This window comes from Leptinotarsa decemlineata, unplaced genomic scaffold (assembly GCF_025532065.1).
Source record: "Leptinotarsa decemlineata unplaced genomic scaffold, Ldec_3_MD MMD2_tig00000882_RagTag_RagTag, whole genome shotgun sequence".
In the NCBI taxonomy this organism is placed as follows: Eukaryota; Metazoa; Arthropoda; class Insecta; order Coleoptera; family Chrysomelidae; genus Leptinotarsa; species Leptinotarsa decemlineata.
Genome location: NW_027412556.1, coordinates 3136466 through 3159564, shown reverse-complemented (window position 1 = coordinate 3159564; position 23099 = coordinate 3136466). Strand labels below are relative to the sequence as shown.

At 35.7% G+C, this 23099-nt stretch overlaps 2 protein-coding genes across 2 annotated transcripts in view; one reads left to right on the top strand and one right to left on the bottom strand.

Moving 5' to 3' along the window:
• Zmynd8 (Zinc finger MYND-type containing 8) overlaps positions 1-21624 on the top strand; it is a 36754-nt gene extending 15130 nt beyond the window's left edge. Inside the window, 7 exon segments of the mRNA XM_074174807.1 lie at positions 1363-3755; positions 3816-3851; positions 8930-9412; positions 12546-12823; positions 15769-15976; positions 16155-16217; positions 19204-21624. Coding sequence (XP_074030908.1) covers positions 1363-3755; positions 3816-3851; positions 8930-9412; positions 12546-12823; positions 15769-15976; positions 16155-16184 — 3428 coding nt within the window. The 3' untranslated portion in view covers positions 16185-16217; positions 19204-21624.
• Positions 1-23099, bottom strand: part of Alg9 (alpha-1,2-mannosyltransferase Alg9) — a 32389-nt gene that overhangs the window by 717 nt on the left and 8573 nt on the right. The window lies entirely within an intron of this gene.

The window sequence follows — 23099 nt, the reverse complement described above, 5'->3', positions numbered from 1 at the left end:
CTACATTGTGTGTTTGCAAGTCTCAAGATTCTACCTATAGACTCATTATGACTATAGTTGGTATGATAAAAGGGTACTTTGAAGATTTCTGTGTTTCTTGTTCTCTTTGGATTCAAATTTCAAGTTATAAGTTCAACACGTTCCGAAAAATTAATTCTACCATTGATTATTTGGTGAAAATATGTAAGATTTGATTCTAATCTTCTTTGTCTTCAAATTATTAGTATTCAGAGTGATTCCTTAATTTTCAATTATATTTGTTGTTTCCAGTTCTGATTGCCTGATTTTATATGGACGATTAATGAGATTTTTGTTTCAGGAAACAGTAAATTCATGACATTTATCTATATTCAATTGCAATGAGTTTATATCGCACCAGTGTACAACGTTTGATCAATCCTACTGTAATAATTCTGTATCTGATGAGTCATGAATAGCTTTAAACATTTAGATCATCAGATTTAGCAACGGGTAGTCCCAGTTCTTTTCTCGCCATTCTCATTGCAAAACAACCTGAGGAAGTAATCAATTTGAAAATAAGTAACTCTATACATGGATGTGTATATCATGCAAAGAAGCAACTTTCACACATAAACTGGAAGAAAGTCCTCCTGAAACAGCTACTTTCATATAAACATTGAATTACACGAAAGAAAAAAATTATTTCGAAACAAATACTTCTATATGAACACTGAATTATACAGAAGATACTTTTCTCTACTCAGTTTGTATTTCAAACATTCGTTGTGGAATAAAAATCAGATATCATTCACATGAGTTCTACTTTAAATGAATGGTAATAAATTGCACTCACATGAAACACTGTCACCCTCACTGGTATACGCCGATGTTTCGCCTTAAGACACTTGCCCTAAGGCTCTGCAGTACCAAATTGGATAACATTATAGAAAATACACACAGTTCATTCATAAATTACGATTTTTAATGTCACGGAATAAGCTTGATCTGCTTATGTCATCGATGACATCGTAATGACATTCATTCACCTATTTGATTTAATCCCAGCCAAGAGGAATCTTATTTGAATTGAAGGGGTTATATTTTTAGGAGTGATTAATTTTTGGGAAAGAAAGTTTTTGGCTTTCTACTACTCCATCTTGATACAAAAAAAAACAAGGATGAGGGAATCTTCCAAGGAGAGGAAATATTTTGAAATTGATTACTTCCTTCCTTTCCATGGAAGATTCCCTCATCCTTTTTTTTTTTTGTATCAAAATGGAGTAGTAGAAAGCCAAAAACGTTCTTTCCCAAAAAGTAACTTGTATATTTCAATTTATTGATTAATTAATCTCCACTTTGATCACATAACGGTAAATATTAGTATTGTAATTATTATTTCAGACAAAATGAGAATAAGCAGAAGAAAATCCGACATAGATACCGCAAAAAAACGTGTATCTGGAGAAGACACATATCCTCCTCACCACCAGAAAATATCGAGGAGAAACAGCGATCAAAGTGTCAAGAGTGACTCAAGTCGTCTGTCAAATATTTCTGATAAAATCAGTCGAGTTGACATATCCGAGAATATGGAAATATCTCTAGGGAATGACGACATTGGTTGCGTAAGTATTTCTGAGAACATATCTCCTCAGAACGGAGAGTCTTCAAGATCGAGTATCGACTGTAGTGTTGAGAACAAGAGAAAACCAGTTCAGGTTGATATTGATAACGCTGAGTTCACCATCTCCCCTCCAAACAGACTCAAAATATCAGATCAGCTCATCAAGCGTTTGGCAGACAAGGACGACAAGATTGAGGGAGTTAAAAAATCTCTTGTGGAAACCAAGTCGCAGACAGATATCCTCATTGAAAAGTTTCAAGCGGTAGTGCAGCATAAGGTTGTGGATTTTAACCAACCCTCTTCATCAAGTACCGCTTGTCAAAATACGAATTCAACAAGTAAACAAAAAGAAGATGGTACAAAGCCGTCTGAAAGTCTTGCAGAAACTGGAAGAAAATCTCCGGATAGGTGTGGGAAATTAATAAATGTAAACCCTCCCAAGGAGAGCGAAAGTGAAATGGTTTGTGAAAGCACAAGTGACTCCAAGCCCGATTTGAAAAATGTAAAACCTTCCGAGACGCTAGAAGGTGAGGACAAAATAATAGAGCGAGATTATTCAGAGAACAGTGCATCTGGTGGTTCGATATCAAGACAAAAATTGATTCAACCGGCAATCACAGAATTCACATATCTTGTTTCAGCTGTAGAGCCGACAGATAAATCCAACAAAAACATTGATAAATCACCAGAGAAGAAAATTGTTGAGGCAGAAGACGTTTCTTCTGAAATGGTTGATATTGTAGACGAATTTGAACAAGAAGCAGGGGCTTTAGACCCTGTGCGGATTGATAAGAAGAAAATATTCAACATAATCCATTCTTCATTGAATCAGATGAAAACCTCGCAAGCCGAGGGTGGTTGTGCTAAGAGTATAGACTCTCCAGTGAAGGAGTCAACGACTGCGGAGAAACTACCTGAAAAAAATGTGAAGTCGATCGGGAATATATCAGGATCCCCCGTGAAGCCCGCGTCAAAATCCGTCGTTGAAAGTCAAATTTCTGAAGTGAATTCGCCTTCCAATGAGGCAAATAACTCGAAAAATGAGAGCGTCACTCAGCCTCGAGTTCAGAGAAATGATGGAAAAGCCTTTCTCGCTAAGGAGGCTCGAGTCCGACCCAAAACCACTGCAAAGAAACGAAAGGGTAGCTCCGACGATATCTCGCCTCCCAATCCCAAAGTTGTGAAATTAATTCCAATTGAAAATATCATGAGCAAAGACCTCAAAGAAAAGGTCCATTCCGAGGTGGCCTCACCTCCGAAGAATAACCAAGAAAAGATAGTCATTCGAAAACTCCCAGTCACCAGCGAAAGTTCTTCCTCTAACATCTCTAATTTCACCATAACCAGCGTTAGTTCTGTCCACGAAGTTAGTCAGGAGGAGATCAAAAGCGAACCGGAAAGTGACGACAATTTCAGCGAGTCGGAAAATTTGGAGGCGAAACGGAAGTATTTATCCGCGCTAAATATTTCTGAAAAGCCTTCCGAAACTGAAAAAAGCAAGACCAACGAGATTCGAACTCGGGCCAAAGCGGAAGAGAAACGGGAAAAATACAAAATCGTCGATAATCTGACGAGAATTATAGACGACGTCGCCTTGAATTACAGCGCAGAACGCGAAAGAGAAAAATTGACAGCGAAAAAACCGGAGAGAGGTGCCCCCGTACAGGAGGGCGAAATATTCGTCAAGTCTTTTGCCAAGCTGCAGGGTCCGCAAGACGCTGGTGGAAAACAGAGAGCGAGAAAGTCGTTCCCCACGCCAGGTTACACCAATGTTGTCGATAAACCGAAAACGATCCCGTCTAAGAAAGACCACTCGCTTAGCACATACAGAAAAGACACTTCCAGAGCTAACGTAACAAAGAAGGACGCCTCTAAGCCGGCGGGAAACGCTTCCAGCGCTCAAACGTGCCAGACTCCTGTCAGAACACATCTGGTTGTCGGTTCTGCGAAACCACCGGAATCGGTTGCTGGTTCAAAGGCCCTCAGTAACGTCATCATCTCAGACTGTAGGACGGTCACAACGACAAGTGTCCCTGCAAGTCAGACTACTGTTAGTATCGTACAATCGAAGCCTGCAGACACCTTCACAAGCGCCCCGATGCACTATTTCTTGTTGCCCACTACTGGAGGGAACTATTGCCTTCCTCTTGGCAGTACATCTATGAGTTCGGTGAGTATCGTATACGATAGGAAAAAGTTTCCAAGTTTTAATATTTTTTTCTTACTCAAGCTGGCGACATCGGAAAAATCATCTTTACTTTTGAAGGTATTGACTGGTGACTAACATGTAGATGCTTTGTAACTGAAATTTAGTGTGCTATTTTAGTTCTTATTAGATCCCCATTCCAATGGGTCTAGATCCTTCTGGTCGGTAGCTAAAGCTGTTAATCAGAACTTTACGAAATCCACAATTCCACCACTAACACAAGCGGATGGTTCAGCCATTGAAAAAGCAAATCTACGATACTATAACAATTTTCAATTGAAGGTTATTCATTAGCAATGTCGCACTTACCAACTCTGCAGAGACGTACCAAAATAATATGTTTATTTATTTAAACACATAGGTAATTACATAAAATTGTTATAGTAAGTGGCGCTACCTGGTGTCAATGGTAAAACTGATTACATTGTCTTATTATGCCTAATACAGTACTTCAAAAAAAACAGAAAAATTCACAAAATAATTATTATGTTCCTTTTATATAGAAAGAAAACTACAAAGCAAAAATAATTACCTATGTTATGCTTATGAAGTTTCTGAATCCATTGACTCGTTCGAAGAGGAATCCCCAGTCACACTTATATCTATTATTATTTGGTCGAAAACAGTGTCTACCATCTCGTTCAATCTCCACATTTTTCTCTTCTTTCTTGATCACATGGGCTACAGCATTAGCCCAATCTTCTTTCCGTATCCGTTTCATTGCGAGTTCTAATAAACGTTAGACATCAGAAATTTTATATGTTACGTTTTCACGAGCTACGTAACCCTTAATTTGAGCCCAGATCAATTCTATCCGGTTTAACTCGCAATGGTAAGGAGGAAGTCTCAAAATGGTGATTCCTTCAGCACGAGCTATTGTATCCACCACATGCTGGCGATATCTGTCACGATGCTGTTTAATGACACTCATAAGCTCGGCTTTAACCGTGTCCTCGGAAAATGGAATTCCTTTTTGTTCTAACTAACTCTGTACGTCTGCTTTTCTGGTGGTCATAGTTAGCAGCTGTTCTACTAATCGGCTGTGATAAGAAGCGTTACCCATTACTATTACCTAATTTGGCTCGACTCGAAAAGAAGGAATTTCATCCTTCAAAGCGTTGGGCGTCCATATCTTCGTGATAATCCCCCGTTTTTTTGATAAAAAAAACTAGTGCACTATCGTCTAAAAAGCCACTCTCGCTACCTGTATGGGAGACAATTAGTCGTTGCCCTTTACCCGTTGGTCCGCGTAACCCTGTTGATAAACCCTCCACAAATGCTTGACGACAACTAGTTACAGTAGTATTTTGCCAGATCTCAGATACTGAGTGACTAGCATTCATCCACGTTTCGTCCAGATAATTAATCTTTTTATGAGCAGAACGCATTTCTCTAATATAGCGAAGATATCTCAGTCGCCATGAGACTATATCTTCTCTTTCTATTAAGACAGATTTACGGGATCGTTTGGCATATGTAAATTTTAAATTTTCTTTTATTATGTTCTTCAACTTCTCTTTGCTTATCCTAATGGATTCGAGGGTTGGTGCTTTATTCTCAAAAAAAAAGAATGAATGATATAGCGTACAAAACTTTTCTGGTACTCGTCCAATTCAATTTTTTTTCTACCACGACAATGTACTTTTGGAGCTTGCACAATCCCAGTCACCTTTTTTTTCACGTACAATGAGTTCTATTCACGTTAAAAATGAACCCTGGGCTGCAGCTTCCACTGTACGGAGTGTATTTTTTGAATTTTCGTACACTCTACAGGCAATATGTTTTTTCTTCTAACGACATAAACTTTCGCTTTCTTTGTACATTACTTGGACCTGCTACGGCATCCATCTTACTACTATAAAAATAATAAAATTCGATCATATTATTCAGCTATTTGTCAGTTGTTTACTTACCTCAAAAACTATTTTTAAAGTTGATGTATTTTGAAAAATACTTCATTGTGAGATTTTCACTAGAACAGATTAACAAATCCGCAACACGTGTTTCGCTGCACAGTAGCTTTTTCAAGCGTGTTCACTAACGAACTGAACTCTATATACATTGTGATTTATATATACTTTTTGAAATATTACTATCTACCTAGAAACTAATAATATTCTAGGAACTAATTAATGACAGTTATACCTGAGTTTAATGACTAGATCAACTAATTATCTCACAATAAAGTGTGAATGTGATAAAAATCTATGATAATGTATTTTGAAAAACAAGTATCGGCCAACTCTATCTTATATTTTGAAGTTAATAAATATAACAGTCTATTTAATAAATATAATAAAATATATTTAATAAATACAAAACAAAGTCACCTTCTCAAGAAACAGAACACACTACGGCTATGCAGATAAGGACGCTCGATAATGAAGAAACCTAATGACTATTTATGGCACTTTAAGGACGCAAATATAATAGACCTGCGAAGTGTTGATCAGTTTACCGATGTTTCAAAGTATTTAACCAACTGGTTCACCTGTTCGCTCGTACATTCTATCGATATGCAGAAGCTATCTTGTTACGGGGGCAAATTTTATGGAATCATCTTACTTTTCAATTATTTACAATGGCGATGCATAGACAATAAAAATGACCCCGGTAAGAATTTAGTTCTAACATTTAACACTGTTGCCGTTAGCTCTCAGTTCAATTTGTATATGAGTTACCTTCAATTGAAAATTGTTATACTATAGCTGAACAGTTTGCATCCCACTCCACAGTCGATTTTCTAGGAAAGGCACCACCCACTATTCCCATACAAAAATCCATAATGCCGGAAATTACTTTTCAACAACGTCTAGTCAGGCGAATTTTGAAACAGCTCAATATCAACAAGGCGTCTGCTTCCGATGAAGTGCCCGTCATCGTACTTGAAAAGTGCGCAAATGAACTCGCACCAGTATTTTGCAGACTTTTCAAGCTGTCTTAAAGGAAAGGTTTTTTTCTTAAAGAAGATCTAGAAGTGATTTCGAATTGGGGTAAAAGTAACCAGGTTCAATTCAATGCCACAAAAACCCAGGCATCGGTTTTCTCCAAGAAGACGAATGTCCCCGAACCGGATATAATGATGTCAGGTCAGACAGTTCCGCTTTCTGCTTCGATAAGTTTGTTGGTGGGTTAAAAGGGACACCAATATGTCTTGGTATAACCATGTCACTGGATTTGCAAAGGCTGCTTCTCAAAAGCTTGGAACATTGTTCCGAACCAGAAAATTATACACATTTCAGCAACTTTTGAAGCTTTATGAAGCTCAGACCTGACCTTCTTTGGGGTAATGTTCTCATGTATGGAGCTCTGCCCCCAAAGTTCTCGAAGGCTTATGAACCCTAATAAAATAAATCAATTATGCATTCATAAGAAATTCAACGTTATATATTAGCCATATTGCCACCCAGTCAGCTGTCTCTCTTGAATGTATGAGACAATGTACTCTTTTTAATGTTACATAACTTCGTATTTTTGTTAAAATAATTGACACTTGGCAACACCGCTGTAGACACGATCAATTTTATTGGTCAACAGACACGCGGTAAATTTAAACTTTTGCTTCTCGATTTTTTTTTCTACAAATATAAAGTGGTATTGCAACCGATTAGGCTATACCCCTAACTCGATCAGTCTATAAGCAAACCAATATCATTTTCAATAGCATGAAACAAACCCATTTTTTCCACAATGCCAGACGTTTTCTTCGTATTGCTTCTTGCAAGCGGCGCATAACTTCAAGATAATCCTCCTCATTGACAGTACGACCATGTGGCAAGAATTCGTGATGCGCAACGCCAGTAATCGAAAAAAAAAGTGAGCAAAACCTTCACATTTCATCGAACTTGACGTGCTTTTTTTAGTCTTGGCTCTCCTGGGCTCTTCCATTAGGACGATTGGACTTTGGTTTCGATGTCATAACCATATACCCATGATTCGTACCAGTTATTATCCTTTTAAATAAATCTGGATCGCCGTTGGCGTCTTCAAAAATTTCTGAGCTATGCTCATACGACGGTTTTTTTTGTCAAAATTCGTCAATTTCGGAATGAACTTCGTTAGTACACACTGCATGCCTAATATTTTGAAAAAATTGCATGGCATGAGCCAACCGATATGCCGACATCCTCAGCAACTTCTCTAATAGTGATTGTCAATAACAAGAAATGAAACTTTCAATCTTACAATGGGAAATGTTCCTCCTGACGAAAATCAAGTCGTTTTCATAAAAGAGCTCTAAAACAACGCATTTTAAACATTTCAACCTTTTTTTTTATTATTTAAATACTTAAAAAAGAGGAATGAAATAATGCATTCAACATTTAAAGGGATTCGTTTCTATTTCACCATTTGGCAACATCGGTTATAGCTAATAAAGGACAATGAATCTGTTACCTGTATAAGACAAACAAAGATGACATATTTCAGAGGCGTGCTGTTCTGTTTACTTATGTTCCGAGTTCCGAGACATTCTGTGACATATGACATTTTGTGCACCTAACCTATCTTCCTCTATATGAATAAATAACAAAACAACTGTTGTTTATGTGGCTTGCGGAGGTGGTATTGAACTATAAATTATATTTTGCCTTAATTGTTGATTTATAAAGATAGTTTTCCTTTTTTAAAGTAGAATATCTAGGTACGTATAAATTATTTTAACTTGATATAGGCGCTGTTGCCAATATGTGAATTAGAAACAAATCCCTTTAAAAATTAAAACCCAACAATTTGAATACTTTTCGAAGTGAATTTGAAAAACTCGTGAATTGAACTCAACTTTATTTTGTTCAAACTTGCATTTGCTGTAATAACCCAAATTGAGGAACATTTCCCATTGTATTGGTTTAAAAATGTCTTTATAGGAAGAAACTGCAGTAACGTTAGTTACAGACACAAGTGGTGAAAAAACATGAAAGTATGGGAGGGATAGAAAGTTTTTGGCTTTCTGCTACTCCATCTTGATACAAAAAAATGTGGGAATCTTCCAAAGATTTATCAAGATGGAGTAGTAGAAAGCCAAAAACTTCTCTCCCAAAAATTAATCACTGCTAAAAATATAACCCTTTCAATTTAAATAGAAAGTATATTCTCATTTTTCATAAATTGTTATTATTATTATTATTATATATTTCAAGATACCTCCACCACCGTCAAGTTCAACTGTAACTCCCCTACAGCAACAACAACCGGTTCTACAATCGGTGCTGAGGCCTTCATTGACCCCTTTGAATGTAAGAGCTTCCCAAAACTATATTCCTCAGTGTGACGAGTCGGATGAATCGAGGCGAAGTAATACCCCGCCTACCAACAATCAACTGTTGAACGATTTACTCAACCAACCTGTGGCAAGTACCTCGAAAAATATGGAGCAGCCTGCTGCAAGTACTAACACCAACGCCACTAGTAACAATAACGGTACAGATCCTCAGGAAGATGAGTTTGCCGTCCTGAACAGCATATTACCTGACAATCTCAGTAGGGCGGTAAGCGATCTTCTTATGAAGCCGCCGCCTAGGTTGAAACCGAAACCACCAGGAATATTGAAACAAGTTTTTGATGAAGGCACGCCTAGTTCTGCGGGTACCGTTACAGCGAGAATAAATTCTGTGTCTCACAGGGTAAGTGCATACAATATATCATTGACAAAATCTATTTTTGGCTCCCTTTTCATACTACACACATCGGAAAAGTCTAGGGATATTTTTAAAAATGGCAATAATTTTTTTTAGATCGCTTTAGGGAAAAAAAAGTTGACGGGTAATTATTAAACGAATGTAACTCACAACAAAATTTATTAAATGGTCAAAAAAACTGAGTGCGCATATAAGCGAAACTAAAAAAAAATATGGCTCTTCTTTGGCACCCCGAAAAAAAAATCATAATACAAAAAAAATTGGAATCAGTACAAAGTATGGCCTCCACGCTGGTTTATTACGGCCCTACATCTATCGTGCATCGACAAAATGAGATTGTCAATGTCTTGTTGAGGTACATTTGCCCATTCAACGATTAAAAGCTCTCTCAATTGAAACGTTGTGTGAATGTTCCCCATATGCGGAGTAATTCTTCGTTGAAGTATGTCCCACACATGCTCGATGGGATTCAGGTCCGGTGATTGTGCTGGCCATGGCAATACATCAACTCCTTCGTTGGTGAGCCAGTCAGTCACTAGACGCGCGACATGTGGACGAGCATTATCGTGCGTTAGGTGGAAGTTTTCACCAACAGCACCAGCAAACGAACGGACGATAGGTAGAAGAATGGTGTCGAGGTACTGTCGAGCTGTGAGGGAGCGATTTGGAAAAAACGAGATCGGTTCTGCCGCCGATCATGATTCCGCCCCATAGCATTACTGTACCACCTCTGTATGTGTGGACTTCCTGGACGTGTCTCAAACGTTCATTATTACGAGGTCATCTCCACAGTCTTACTCGACGAGAATCTGGATGAAATCCAAATCTGGATTCGTCTGTAAACAAAACTGTGGCCCAATCATGTGCATCCCAGTTTTGATGTTCTTGACACCACTCTAATCTTCTACCGCGATTGCCTCTCGACAAAGGTGGACATCTAAGTGGCCTTCTATTGTGGAGATCTGCTTCATGCAGTCGATTTCTGACAGTATCACGACCAATGGTTACCTGGTGCGTCTGCTGCAACACGTTAACCAACTCAGGTGCTGTGATTGTCGGTTGTCTTCTTGCGGTTAAGACCAAAAATCGGTCTTGAACTGCAGTTGTAGCGCGTCCTCGCCCTGGATGTTGTTCGGCTGGAGCTGGACTGCCAGTTTCACGGAAACGCCGCCACAATTGACTAATAACACTTTGGGAGACCCCCAAACGAAGAGCTACATCATTTTGTCGCATGCCACCTTGAAGAAGCCCTACAGCTCGCTTCATCTCAGCCAATGGTAAGTGATGGCGTTCCATGTTAAAGCACAATATTTCCAGTTTAATTGCTGAGCAAGAACTGCATAGAATGTACAAACTCGACACTTTCAGATTATTCATTTTAGCCGAAAACCGACAGTTTGTAAAAAAACTTGATAAAAGAGATATTTAGTATGTTATAAAAATTTCCCTAGACTTTTCCGATGTGTGTATGATGTTTCCTTATTCATTCATTTATTTAAGGGTGCCTACTCCAAGGCACTGTTTTCCACTATGAATTATCAAATAGTCCATGTTTAGCTAACACAAAAAACTGGATGATTTGCCCACTCGAGAGCCTGCAACATATGATTGTCCCTGTGAAAAACATGGTGTGGTCAAATCCAACCAAACGGGCATTGTTTGGCCTCGAGGCTTAATGATAGTCATCGCAAATGCCAATCTTATTGGAAATTGCACATGATTAAAATGAATCGACACATCTGTAGGTATAATAGGGAATCTTGGTATTAATATATTTTCACCTCGGGACTTGCCATTTAAAATACTGGCATCGATAACGTTCTTCATTAATTGTTTGATGACTAATCGCGTGCCGTTGCACAGCCGTGTTGGATTCAAATTACGGAGTGATCCATCCTTCAGTTGTAAATTATGAGGTGGCATGCCTAGCAAATCCACTAATGTCAAAACTGCGGACCGTATACAGAATGTTGGCAGGAGTTGTCACATTCAACATATTATAAATTCGTTTTTTCGGTCATTCTGTTAGAAAAAAACGCAAACATTCAACTTTGAATTTCAGTGAAGTGAAATTCAAAGTTGCTCCTACTGAGCAACGTCTAAATTGGTAGCAAGTTGCTAAAAACGACTCTCCTCGATAGGAAGACTTAACAGATTGTCTCTGGTCTGGATTCCTGGCCATATTGGCCTGGAAGGTAATGAAGCTGCTGACTCTCTTACAAAGGAGGGTGCTGCAAGCAGATTTATCGGACCAGAACCTGTCATTGGCATCGCTTTAGGCTTTGCCAAGCAAACATTGAACACCTGGATGGCAAGAAGATTTATGGACTTCTGGCAGAATCTTCCAGGATTGGTTCACTCCAAAGCGTTTATTTACACTTCGAAGCTTGATACCAAACAGTTGTTGGACTACAGTAGGGATGAACTACGATGTCTAACAGGCCTTCTTACAGGTCACTGATATTTGAATTATCATATGCAGAGACTGAGACTGTCAGAAGACAGTGTGTGTCACATCTGTTTGGAAAATGATAAAACAGCAGAGCATATACTTTGTGCCTGCCCCGCTGGGGACGAAATGAGGTTCTTAGAGTTCGGCAGATCCCTACTCTCACCATCTAACCTGAAAGACCACTCACCATACAAACTAATCGGCTTCGTTAAGAAGCTGGGTTTATTTAGCCAAGTGTGAATAGGTGTGAGCCACAATAAACCCTTGCGGGTTGCGGTGGAGGGTCGAATATACCCACTCACTTTGGACCTAACCTAACCTAACCATCCATGAATATAATTTAAAACAAACCAAACGACTACTAGTTGAATCAAATTGCTTAAAGTTTGGGGAGAACTCACCATTTCATATAGACGTTAAAATATGTAAAAATCTCAAAAATAAATCAAACAACAACAAAATTCAAATTGTAATTGAAGTTTCTTCTTTCTTCCTCTAATTTAACTTATGTTATTAATTTTTGTTTTATTGTTAGTGCTGTATACCTCATTGATCAAATTGGTGTTCAAATTATTTATTTAATTACTATTCAAATGGTATTCCTGTTATAATTTTTTTTTGGGATCTTTAAAAGATTGTTATATTGAAAGCATTATCAATTTCCAGATGGGTGATTATTTCCGTGGTATGCTGATTGAGACATTAGAGGATTTAGGGAAAAGTGCGAACCCAGAAGCAAAGATAGTCAGTCTCCAGTTGGAATTGGAGACACAAAAATATCGGCACATGCTTGAAATGACTGAGCTTAGGAAAAACGTTTGCGTTATATTGAAAGATATTCAAAGGAGTATTCTAGAGGAAAGAGAAAAGGCCATCAATGAAACTAGAGCCACCTGCGAAGCTGAAACAATTAAGAGAGTGGAATTGGCCAAATCGAAACAATGGTAAGTACCTTACACAGCCAGTAACGTTTGACAAAATAGTAAAAGATCACTCCAAATTGAATAAAGTTCCGGCAGTAAGCTGCATGCTTACTTCTGCATTGAATCTCTTTTAAAATGATCAATAGATTGTGTAAATGGTGTGCAAGTGCGGTTTAATTATTTTTGAATGACGCAACAATGAAAATTTGGGAAATTATTCAATAGTTTCATTTTGTAAAGATTTCAAAGGTTTAATTGTGGATTTATTGGCTGATATCCAAATAGAAATAATGCAGCTGTGAGTATAGGGACCGTTCAAGTATTACGTAAGCATATTTATTACAATTATTTACCCTCCCCTCATCCTCCCTTTCAGCAAAGGTAAGCAAAGCTCTTACCTCCCTCCCATGCTGCATACATAGACAATGTGTGGGTTGTCGCATATGTAAAAAAGTAAATAACTACTGCTGATGTAATCACCATCTATAGTGATTAGATAGTAGTATTCATGATGGCTACCAGGTCAACGGAACTAAATTTGTATCGTAAGTACAGAACTCGGTTACTTCCCTAGGGTCTGGAACAAGTATGTTGATGACATATTCGCTGTAGTGGATACAAGGATAACCAGAATTGAGAATGTCCTTTCAGCACTAAACAACAGGTGTAAGAGTATAAAATTCACATATGAAGTAGAAAAAGAACGAAAGTTGCCGTTTTTAAATGTATTGGTCATAAGGAACAACCAGAACAAAATAGAAATTAACATTTACAGGAAAGACACGGGCACTTTCAGATACATTCCCAATGGCTCGAATCATTGTCCACAACACAAAATGGCGGCACTGCAACTTCTGGTACACAGGTTAATAACTTTTCCTTTAAAGAAAGATAAGTACGACAATGAAAAGAGAGTGATTCGGTATGTAGCTGAAGCAAACGGTTTTAACCCAGATAAAGTTGACAAGATAATTAGAAAATGCAAGTTTAGGTAAGCACTTCGTAAATCTTCGACTTTTCAAAAAGAGGAGAGTATTAACAAGTTTATAGTAATCCCATATGAACCCCAAAACACGAGAGGGCTTCAACAGATATTCGATAAAGTAAATATGAAAGTTGCATATAAAACTTCTTATAAATTGCAACAGCTTCTTGGTACTCCAAAAGATAGACTAGAAAACACAGAAAGGTCGGGGATTTACGAAATCATTTGTCAAGATTGCAACAGCGAATACATCGGCCAGAGCCGACGGGCGATTAAAACCCGCTTCAAGGAACATGAAATACGGAAGGATAGAAAAATCCAGTGTCGCCCAACATGCTCTAGACAAGGACCACAGAATTGGTGAAAACAATCTGAAACTGATTAAGCATGTGCATGACACCAGGCTACTCGATGCATGTGAGAGTCTAGAAATAGCAAAATGTAAAAACAGCATGAATGACGATAAGGGACCCATCCCGTTTAGCCCGGGAAGGGCTAAACGGGATAATAATTACTAAGAACTTGCAGGTAGTTAATTACTGAGAAATTCCATATTGGACTTCAGGTATACAACCTCAGGTTACAAATTTTAGTATATAAGGATTAACCAGACTAGACTAGGTTCAATTTTTTTCTCCTGAGGATGCTAACTTTGTTGGCGAAACGCGCGTAATACTTGAACAGCTCCATATAACACTCAAATAAATATTTTTCAAAAATTTCAGAGGAATATGATTCCTTATTTTGAATAGAATATCAATGAGGGGTGCTACTTTCTTTTCAATAATTTCAATATGTCTTATCCACGATCATTTTTCATCAATATATAATCCTAACAATGTAATAGAATTAGTATCAATAATTACAGGATTGGAACAATTGTTTAATAGTCCCTTAGAAATATTCATATAGAAGGACTTTTGGAAATTTAGAGTACATTTATTTTCTTGTAGCCAACCTGAAATTGTTTTCATGTCTGTTTTTATATCATCAGAAGAGTATATATCAGCAATAATTCAAATGATCTCTTCAGAGGTAGGTATGTTAATGAGTTAATGTAGCAAGGGGGCCAAGAATAGATCCTTACGGTACCCCAAAATTTATTTTTCTTATAGAACTTTTTTTATTTTCTATGTAAACATATTGTTGTCTATCACCTATATAATAATTCACAAACCAATCAAGGATATTCCCTCTAATGCCAAAATTGTCTAGTTCTGAAATCAATATATCAAATGCTTTACACAAATCTGAAACCAAGGGTGAACATTTTTTTTATTGCCAGGATATTCCATAAATTTTTTATTTTTCTGGTTTTGTTGAATTTTTAGTATTATTAATTCTTCTTATTTTTGATAACATTTTCTTGATATACTGTCAAGTAAATAGACAACTGTTTGATGATAAAACTACTATTTTCATCTATATTAATTATGGTTATAACAACATCAATTTCTACCATGCTATCTGCTCTACAATGGCTCTCAGTATCCAAAAGATTATTCTATTGTTCCATGGTTTTCATTTATAAAATATTAAATAAAATGACCCCACTATACTTGCTATCATTAATAACTTTCATTAAGGACATTCATCACCATTCTACCAGGCACAACAGTCACATTCATATAAATAGAACAAATACAAGAAATTGTATGAGCAGTTTATTTTTTAAAGGTTTTGTCCAATTCAATGATTTACCTGATTCAATTAAATCTACTCTATCATTAAAGATTTTGAAGAGCAAACTGTTAAAATATATTCATGATGGAAATTGAACAATTCCTTTTTGTTAAGTTCAAATTATGTATGTATATAAAGTTGTATTATTTATGAAAATTGTTGATTATATTATAAGTTAGCTAACCTGTATATTAGGGAATCCTAATTCATTAAATAAATTCAAAAATGGTGTAACAATGACATATACCAATCGAAAAAATTGAATTATAAATGAGTGAAGGCCGTATTCAACTTACAGGTGTGCAAATTGTTCGAAAGAAGCCCAATTTTACTGCTGTTGGAACACTAGTTACTGTGATTACCCCTGCCAACAGAAGCACTGGCCGCAGCACATGGGCAAGTGTACACAGAGTATTGAAAAAACAAATAACTCTACCACGCTACCGAATCGACCTTCCCCGCAGATCGTCTTGAGGCCGGCGGGACCTCCGAAACCAGGAGTCGCGGTGAGTTTTTTACTTATAAGGTGTGGGCCTGTGGAGTATTGATAAGTCTCTTGTTTTGTTTCAATCGTTCTTCTAATGTTGTTGAGGTTGTGTTGTTCTGCACAAATATGTATAAGATCACTAATAAATATTTCTTTTAGTATTTGTAGTTCATTCTTTATTTTTGTTGTCATTGCAGAGGATCGTTCCTAAACCAACCAAGGTTTAACCAAGAGCAAGTGCACCGCTAAAAACTTACAAGGTATGTGTACTTTGAGTTATATTTTTCAGTTGAATGTTTCACAATTAAATAATTCACCCAACAAGTATAATCAAACCAATATATCAGTCAGAATGAAAAAATATTGAACAAAGTTATAGACCTGTATCTCTGACATCAAGTCTGTCAATTTTTTTTAGAAATCCATAGATTTCAAGAGCATAATCAAGTTTAGAACGAATTAAACTATAGTATTGAAGCATTCTCTTTCCATTGTCATTTCTGGTTTGTTCTCCATATTTTCCTAACATTGTTTTGTATATATGGTCCTGTTTTCCCACTCTGCTATTAAAATCTCCCTTAACTATTATTGTTCCTCTTGCATTTTCGGTTATTTCTGTCAATTTTTCCCAAAATTTTTCTTTTTCTTCTATTCTTTCATTTTCATCTGGTCCGTATATTGCTATTATTGTACTCACTTCTTTATTTTGTTTTTCTATTTCTATTGTTATTATTCTGTCATTTATAGCTTCCCATTTTCTAATTTTCTCGGTTAAGTCTTTATGTATTATTAATCCAACTCCAGCTGATGCTCTTTGTTTTATTTCTACTCCGCTATATACTAATATGTGTCCATTCTGTAATAGTATTTGTCCTGTCCCTTTTTTTTCGTTTCGGTTATTGCTAGTATTTTCAATTTGTTCCTTTCAAATTCTTTTACTATTTCAATTTCTTTTCCATTCAAGCTTCTAGTGTTCCACGTTCCTAGTAACCATGCATTTTTTTTATTATTTTTATTACCACTTCTCGTTATTTCATTTTTCCTAATATCGTAATCCAAATTTCTTGCCGTTTTCTTCTTTGTTCGATCTATGTTTCCTGTGTTCATTATCGGTTTTTTGTATTGATTATTGTTTTCTTTTCTTTTTCTAGTTCGTTTCTTTCTAGGTTCCAGTACCATTTTTCTCCATCTATCTCTAGTTTTCTATATCTATATCACATGTTTTCCTTCTTTTCTTTCTTCTTTAGCTTGATTTCGTATCTTTTTTTCTATTTCTCTTTGTTCTTTTGACATATCATTTACATATACTTTGTATTCATTGATCCTGCTGAGTTTGTTTTTATTTTTCATCAATTTTTGTTTTTCGTTTTAGTTTTACAATTGTAGTAGACATATTTCATCACCTATTTTTCTGGCATTTCTTATTTTTAAATCGATGTCCATACTATTTTTAATGAATGCAGTCATTCCTTCTTTCAACTTTTCTTCATCATTTGTTGTGATTGTTAGTCCTTGTATATCCACATTATTTCTTCTCGTTTCTCTATCTATTTTGTCAAGTTTGCTATTGATTGTTTTAATTACTTCTTTCAATTTTTTATTTTCATTTTTCAGTATGTCATTGTCCGTTTTGATTTTTATCATTTCATTTCTATATTCTTCTTGTTCTTCCCTTATTTGTTTGAGTTCCTTTTTCATATCCGTTTTCATTTCTTGAATCATTGTGATTATAGTTTTTAATTTGTCGTCTTCTTCTTTTTTCTTTCTTTCAGGTGTTCTGTTAATTTTTCTGCTTTTAGAGAATATATCTGGTAACTTTCCAGTATCTTTTTTCCTTTTCCCTCCATCTATCATCGATTCTTCGTCGCTACTCATTTTGATGTTTCCTAAATCCGACTCTGTATTGTCTTTATGTACCGCGATAAGAAGGTTTCCCGAATCGACTTCTCAGAGGTCACCCACTTCTCAGTACAATGTTTATTTTATTATAGTCGTTCTACTCACTCTGTTCTTTCAAACTTATTTCCAATCAATTCCACTCACTTATTTCCTTCTCTAGTATATCACTTATGAAATTAACTAACCATCAAGAACAGTTTTCTCTTAACGTGTGGCTCGGAGTTATTGGGGATGATTTAATTGGGCCTCATTTTCTACCTCCTCGATTAAATGGTGAGGCATACGTTCGACTTTTAAGAGAAGTGCATCCAGTACTGCTGGAGGAAGTTCCTTTGGGCGTCAAAAGGGATATGTTTTTTATGCATGATGGGGCTCCCCGCCCATTTTAGTCAAGTAGCACGTCAGCATTTAACTGAAACATATGCAAATCAGTGGATAGGTCGATGAGGACCACAGAACTGGCCCGCTCGATCCCCGGATCTCAATCCTCTCGATTTCTGTATTTGGGGCCATTTAAATCATTTGGTTTATCGTACTCCTGTTCGCGATGTAGAGGACTTGAGAAACTGCATCATCGATGCGTGCAGGGTAATCAGAGAGACTCCAGGAATATTTGAGCGAATACGTGGCTCAATGCACCGACGTCTAGACGCATGCGTAATGTCTGAAGGTAGACATATTGAACATTTACTATGATTTCTACATGTTGTGTGTTTTGTTATTAATAAATTAGTTCTGTTTATTACCCTTTAATCGTTTAATGCAGGTACTAACTATAAAATAACAATAAATCCAGTTCGCATTTATGATGATGTATCTCTGTAGTTGTTCGTAAAATATTTTTTTGCTGCGAACTGGTTTATTTTGGGCAAAAAACCCAAGAGACATTTTTTGTTTAGAATGAAACAGGCCATTGGAAATACATTTTTAAATGGTAAACAAATAATAAGACAAAAAGTTACATTGGAAATAAATTTTAGGGGTTGCGTTTTCCACCCCTTACAACCATGGGGTAAACCAATTAAATTTCTGGCTAAGTGTCTTTTTGGTAGTACAAAACGTCAGGTCAATTCAATATTTTAACTTTTCTAGTGCTTGTGAAAAAAATTGTTATACAAATTTTATGTACCCCCTTCATGGGGCTGTATCTTAACAAGGGATGCTCCAATTAAAATTTATATGAAAGATCCTATCTTTTTTCGATGAGGAATCACCTATTCAAATGTTTTACACTTATTTAGTTACACCTTGTATATTTACTTCAAAAATTTTGTTATAGTTTCATAGAAAATCATAACAATATTTCATCAACTTACTTCTTATTACATAAACTTATTTTCTTCTCAGAATTTATCTTCACCAGCCAACCACATAACGGTCATCGAAACAGTACCAAGTTTTGAAATGGTACCTGGAAAATATCTTTCCCCTAATTCGGCAGTTCTCAACTCGAAGTTGAAGCCTACAAACACGAATGCTACTCCTTCTACCAGTTACACGTTACCTCCAGGGGGTATGGGTAGTTCTACCAGGCCTACTCCTTCAACTTCCTCTGCATTGCGAACACCTCCCAGTAGATTAGCCTATTCACCGATGAGTAATGATGTGGACGAGAACTAGGACAGTTACCTGCTGCGAGTTTTTGCAACAGAAAACTCTATTTGAAAATGAGCTTTTAGTTCTGAGTAGTTGTCAACTGTGACTTTTGTTCTCAAGAAAATGTAGACATGATAGACCCGATATCGTGATGAAGTGCTCATAGCTGGGAAGTGAATCTGCCGAGGGATTTTATCATTCAAGATTGAATTGGGTTTTGACAATATCACTATACTGTTATTTTAAAAACGAACATTCACTGAAAGTTTGAAAAAATTATGATACTATAGACGTAAGTTTAAAGATGGTATCTTATTCCAGTGTTTCCCTGTTATGTCAGTCTTGAAATTTCGTAGATCATACTTTAAGTTTTATAACTCTGATAGGAATACTGTTATTTTTTATTGGATTGATAGTAAATATTGATTCAACATGATCTGTTGGCCAGTTAGAAAATTAGGTTTTTTTTCTCCTAGCAAGTTCGAACTTTTTTCAAAGACATTTTCCGTCTGATCATGCATTAGATGAATTACCATCATGGAGTTCACTTAGAGACTAATTCGAAAATTTGACATCGGAATTACATATTTTTCATGTATTTTGGACAAGACATTAATTTTCCAGTTTCATTGGAATTTCTACTAAAATTAAGGAATTTTTATATTTCAAATTCCCACCAATTAAAACCTGATTATTTAGGGTTCAGGTACGTTTTATTTGCAATCCGAAAGTTACTAGTGTATGTCATCTGGATTTTATAATTTTAACAGCAAACTAAAGGAAATCGTTATAAGTCTGCTCTTCATAATGAATAGTAAGTTTCAAAAATATTGTTCACTGACCCATTGCAATAAATATATCCTGATGAATGAACGGTTTTCCAGAAACTCCGGAAATAGTAAAAGAATGGGAAATTCAACTATGAATTAACAAATATTCAACTGAATTTTTTGTTTTCCTTAAGTTTTCAGTTGACATTGACGCCACCTTGTGGCAATGGTCCCTTCGAATAGTTAATAGCTACTGAATGGAGTTTTTCTTGACAGTTGCAACTTAGCTTTTGTGTTATGTGCTATTTTTTTATATTCCAGAATTTAAACTCGGATTTTTTCCGGTTTGTATATTGGAAATTCAGACATTAAACTCGAAATAATGTGAACTGTGAATAAGGTTGAGTTAAAAGGTTAGAACCAGTCTAAATTCTGAGTTTGAGCAGAAATTTTCAATTTACATTATAAAAACTGTTGGTAGAGGTTCCTCTTCTGGATAAACCTTTGCCAGCTGATGAATAATATATATGCCAAGTAATAAATCAGAATTTTCAATGGACTAATCAGACAGACTTCATTTGAAGCACTATGCTGACTACTTTGTGTATTTCTCAATAGTGCCAGTTGTCAAAGGTATTAAAGTTTGTATTTGTCCATTATTGAGTTTTATTTGCTGTTTTCATTGATTTCATTTTCTCTATTATGTTTTCTCAATAGTCAGTTGAAGTAATGTCATAAACATCAAGTCATGAAAGTATACATTCTTCAATTAACAAGTCAACTAACACTAATGACAAATACATAGTAGTCAACACGGAAAAATCTAATATGATCTGTTTCACTTTTTCTGAAGTCAAATATGTATTATGAAATCACTATTCTTTTTATATTATCATCGAGTTGGTGACACCTAATAACATTTTCTTGCCTGAAACACAATTTTCAACTGTTTTTTAGATTTCATTTGTGACTGATTTGCGCTAGTTTCATGAGAAATTCCATCAGATCATGTTGATAATGTATCTAAATGAAAATTTTCATATGTATATATTGTTTGTATATTGTCATGTAAATATTTGGAATGTCGTGCAAAAAAGCCGTTGAAGACAGTGATATTGCCAAATTGTATCCTTAACCATATTTGGTTTGTATATTTTTTACAAATTACCCAAATCGTTCTGATGCTTTATATATTTTGAGGACTTTTTCCCTTGTAAATATCTTACTTTAGTATTATTTCTGATGGTTGACTGACTTTTTTAGATATTTGGATTGTATAAATTTATTATGCTGCTTTTGTTGGATATTCGTTTCATCATGTCAACTATAAAGAATTCGTCTTGTAAGTCTATTGAAACTGTTTATATTTCAAGTGATTTTTCAATAAATTATTTGTATTGGAGTTCATCATAGTCCAGAACATGCCCAAAATATTTTCTTGTAGCTCAACCATATCTTTCGAAATTAGGATCATACACAATATTCAAGTGTTTCAATGCAATGTTATTGTAGCAAACAATCACGACATCACTGTCGATGCTACAATGTATCTTATCTCGGGACAAATTTTTGGACGTCACTATATATGGTAATCAACTAAAAAGAAATGAACGTTGTCTGAAAGCCAATCACTTGGTGGATAATTTCAGTAGAAAGAAGAAGCAATTAACATTAATGAAATCTGGCTACCTGTCCTTAATGGTACACAAAGTCAGGCAATCCAATTAAGAGAAACCAAGCTACGCCCGCTGATAATATAAAACCAGATTCAAATACCGCAATAGTAGACGAAATGTCAGCCATGAAAACCTACAGACCACAGCAAAAAAAACCGAAAATAGCTCCGGCCGTAAAAGTTTACATTCTTCAATATAAACAAGCAATTAAAAATGTTGAGAAATAGAAATATTTTTCGAGCAGTAATTCAGTGATTTTCATGATTTAATGATCAATATAAAATCAAAGTGCCTCCATTGTTTATGCTAAACCCACAAAAGATACAAATATCATAATCTTAATTTAATTTCTGGTGATTCAAAGTCCCTCGGCCAAAACTCGTTAATAAAAGCAATATCAACCTCATATTTCTTCATTTCAACTTCAGATGAAGAGAACGTCATCTCCTGAGGGCGTCAACTTGGTTGGTGAATCGCGCTTCGAAAAAAGTGTTGCAGTTCTGGTGTTTGAGAAAAGTGCTTGGTTTGAATTTATTCTACACCGGACGTTCCAGTTCTATCTTTTATTGGTTGGAACAGGTTTGTGTTAAAACATTCTTTTCAATATAAAACAACACAAGAAGTGGAAACCATGGTATAAGAGCCATTCTCTTTTTTATTGAATATTTTAGAGTGAATTCATAGGTGACTTTATGATTTAATTATTGGATTTTGAAACTTTTTTTCTGATCAATAATACACTTTGAAAATATCTAGATCTAGATTACAATTTGTTTGAAGTTGATTGACAGTGTTTCATGATGAATTTCATTAGTTCGGACTTCCATTGTATGATATTATTATATAAAATAATTTGAAATTTCTGAAAGAACTGAACATCTAGATTACAATTTAGATACTTGCATAGTTCAGCCAGAAGAATAGGTGACTCTCATAAAGCACTTTTGGAATTGATATCATTCAATCTATATTGTTGACATAACATTTTCATTGGGTAACTTTATCTGTGATTTGAGCTGGACATTTGACCACTACAATTTTGTTATTTTGCTCTCTCAGTACAGTTTTTCTGGTTTCTGCAGCCCATATTTATAACATTCAAAATCAATCGTTGCATACTGACCTGTATGCAACTTATTCAATAATTGCATTCTTTATGTAAAAATTGATTATTATTTTAAATGAATATGTATATATATAA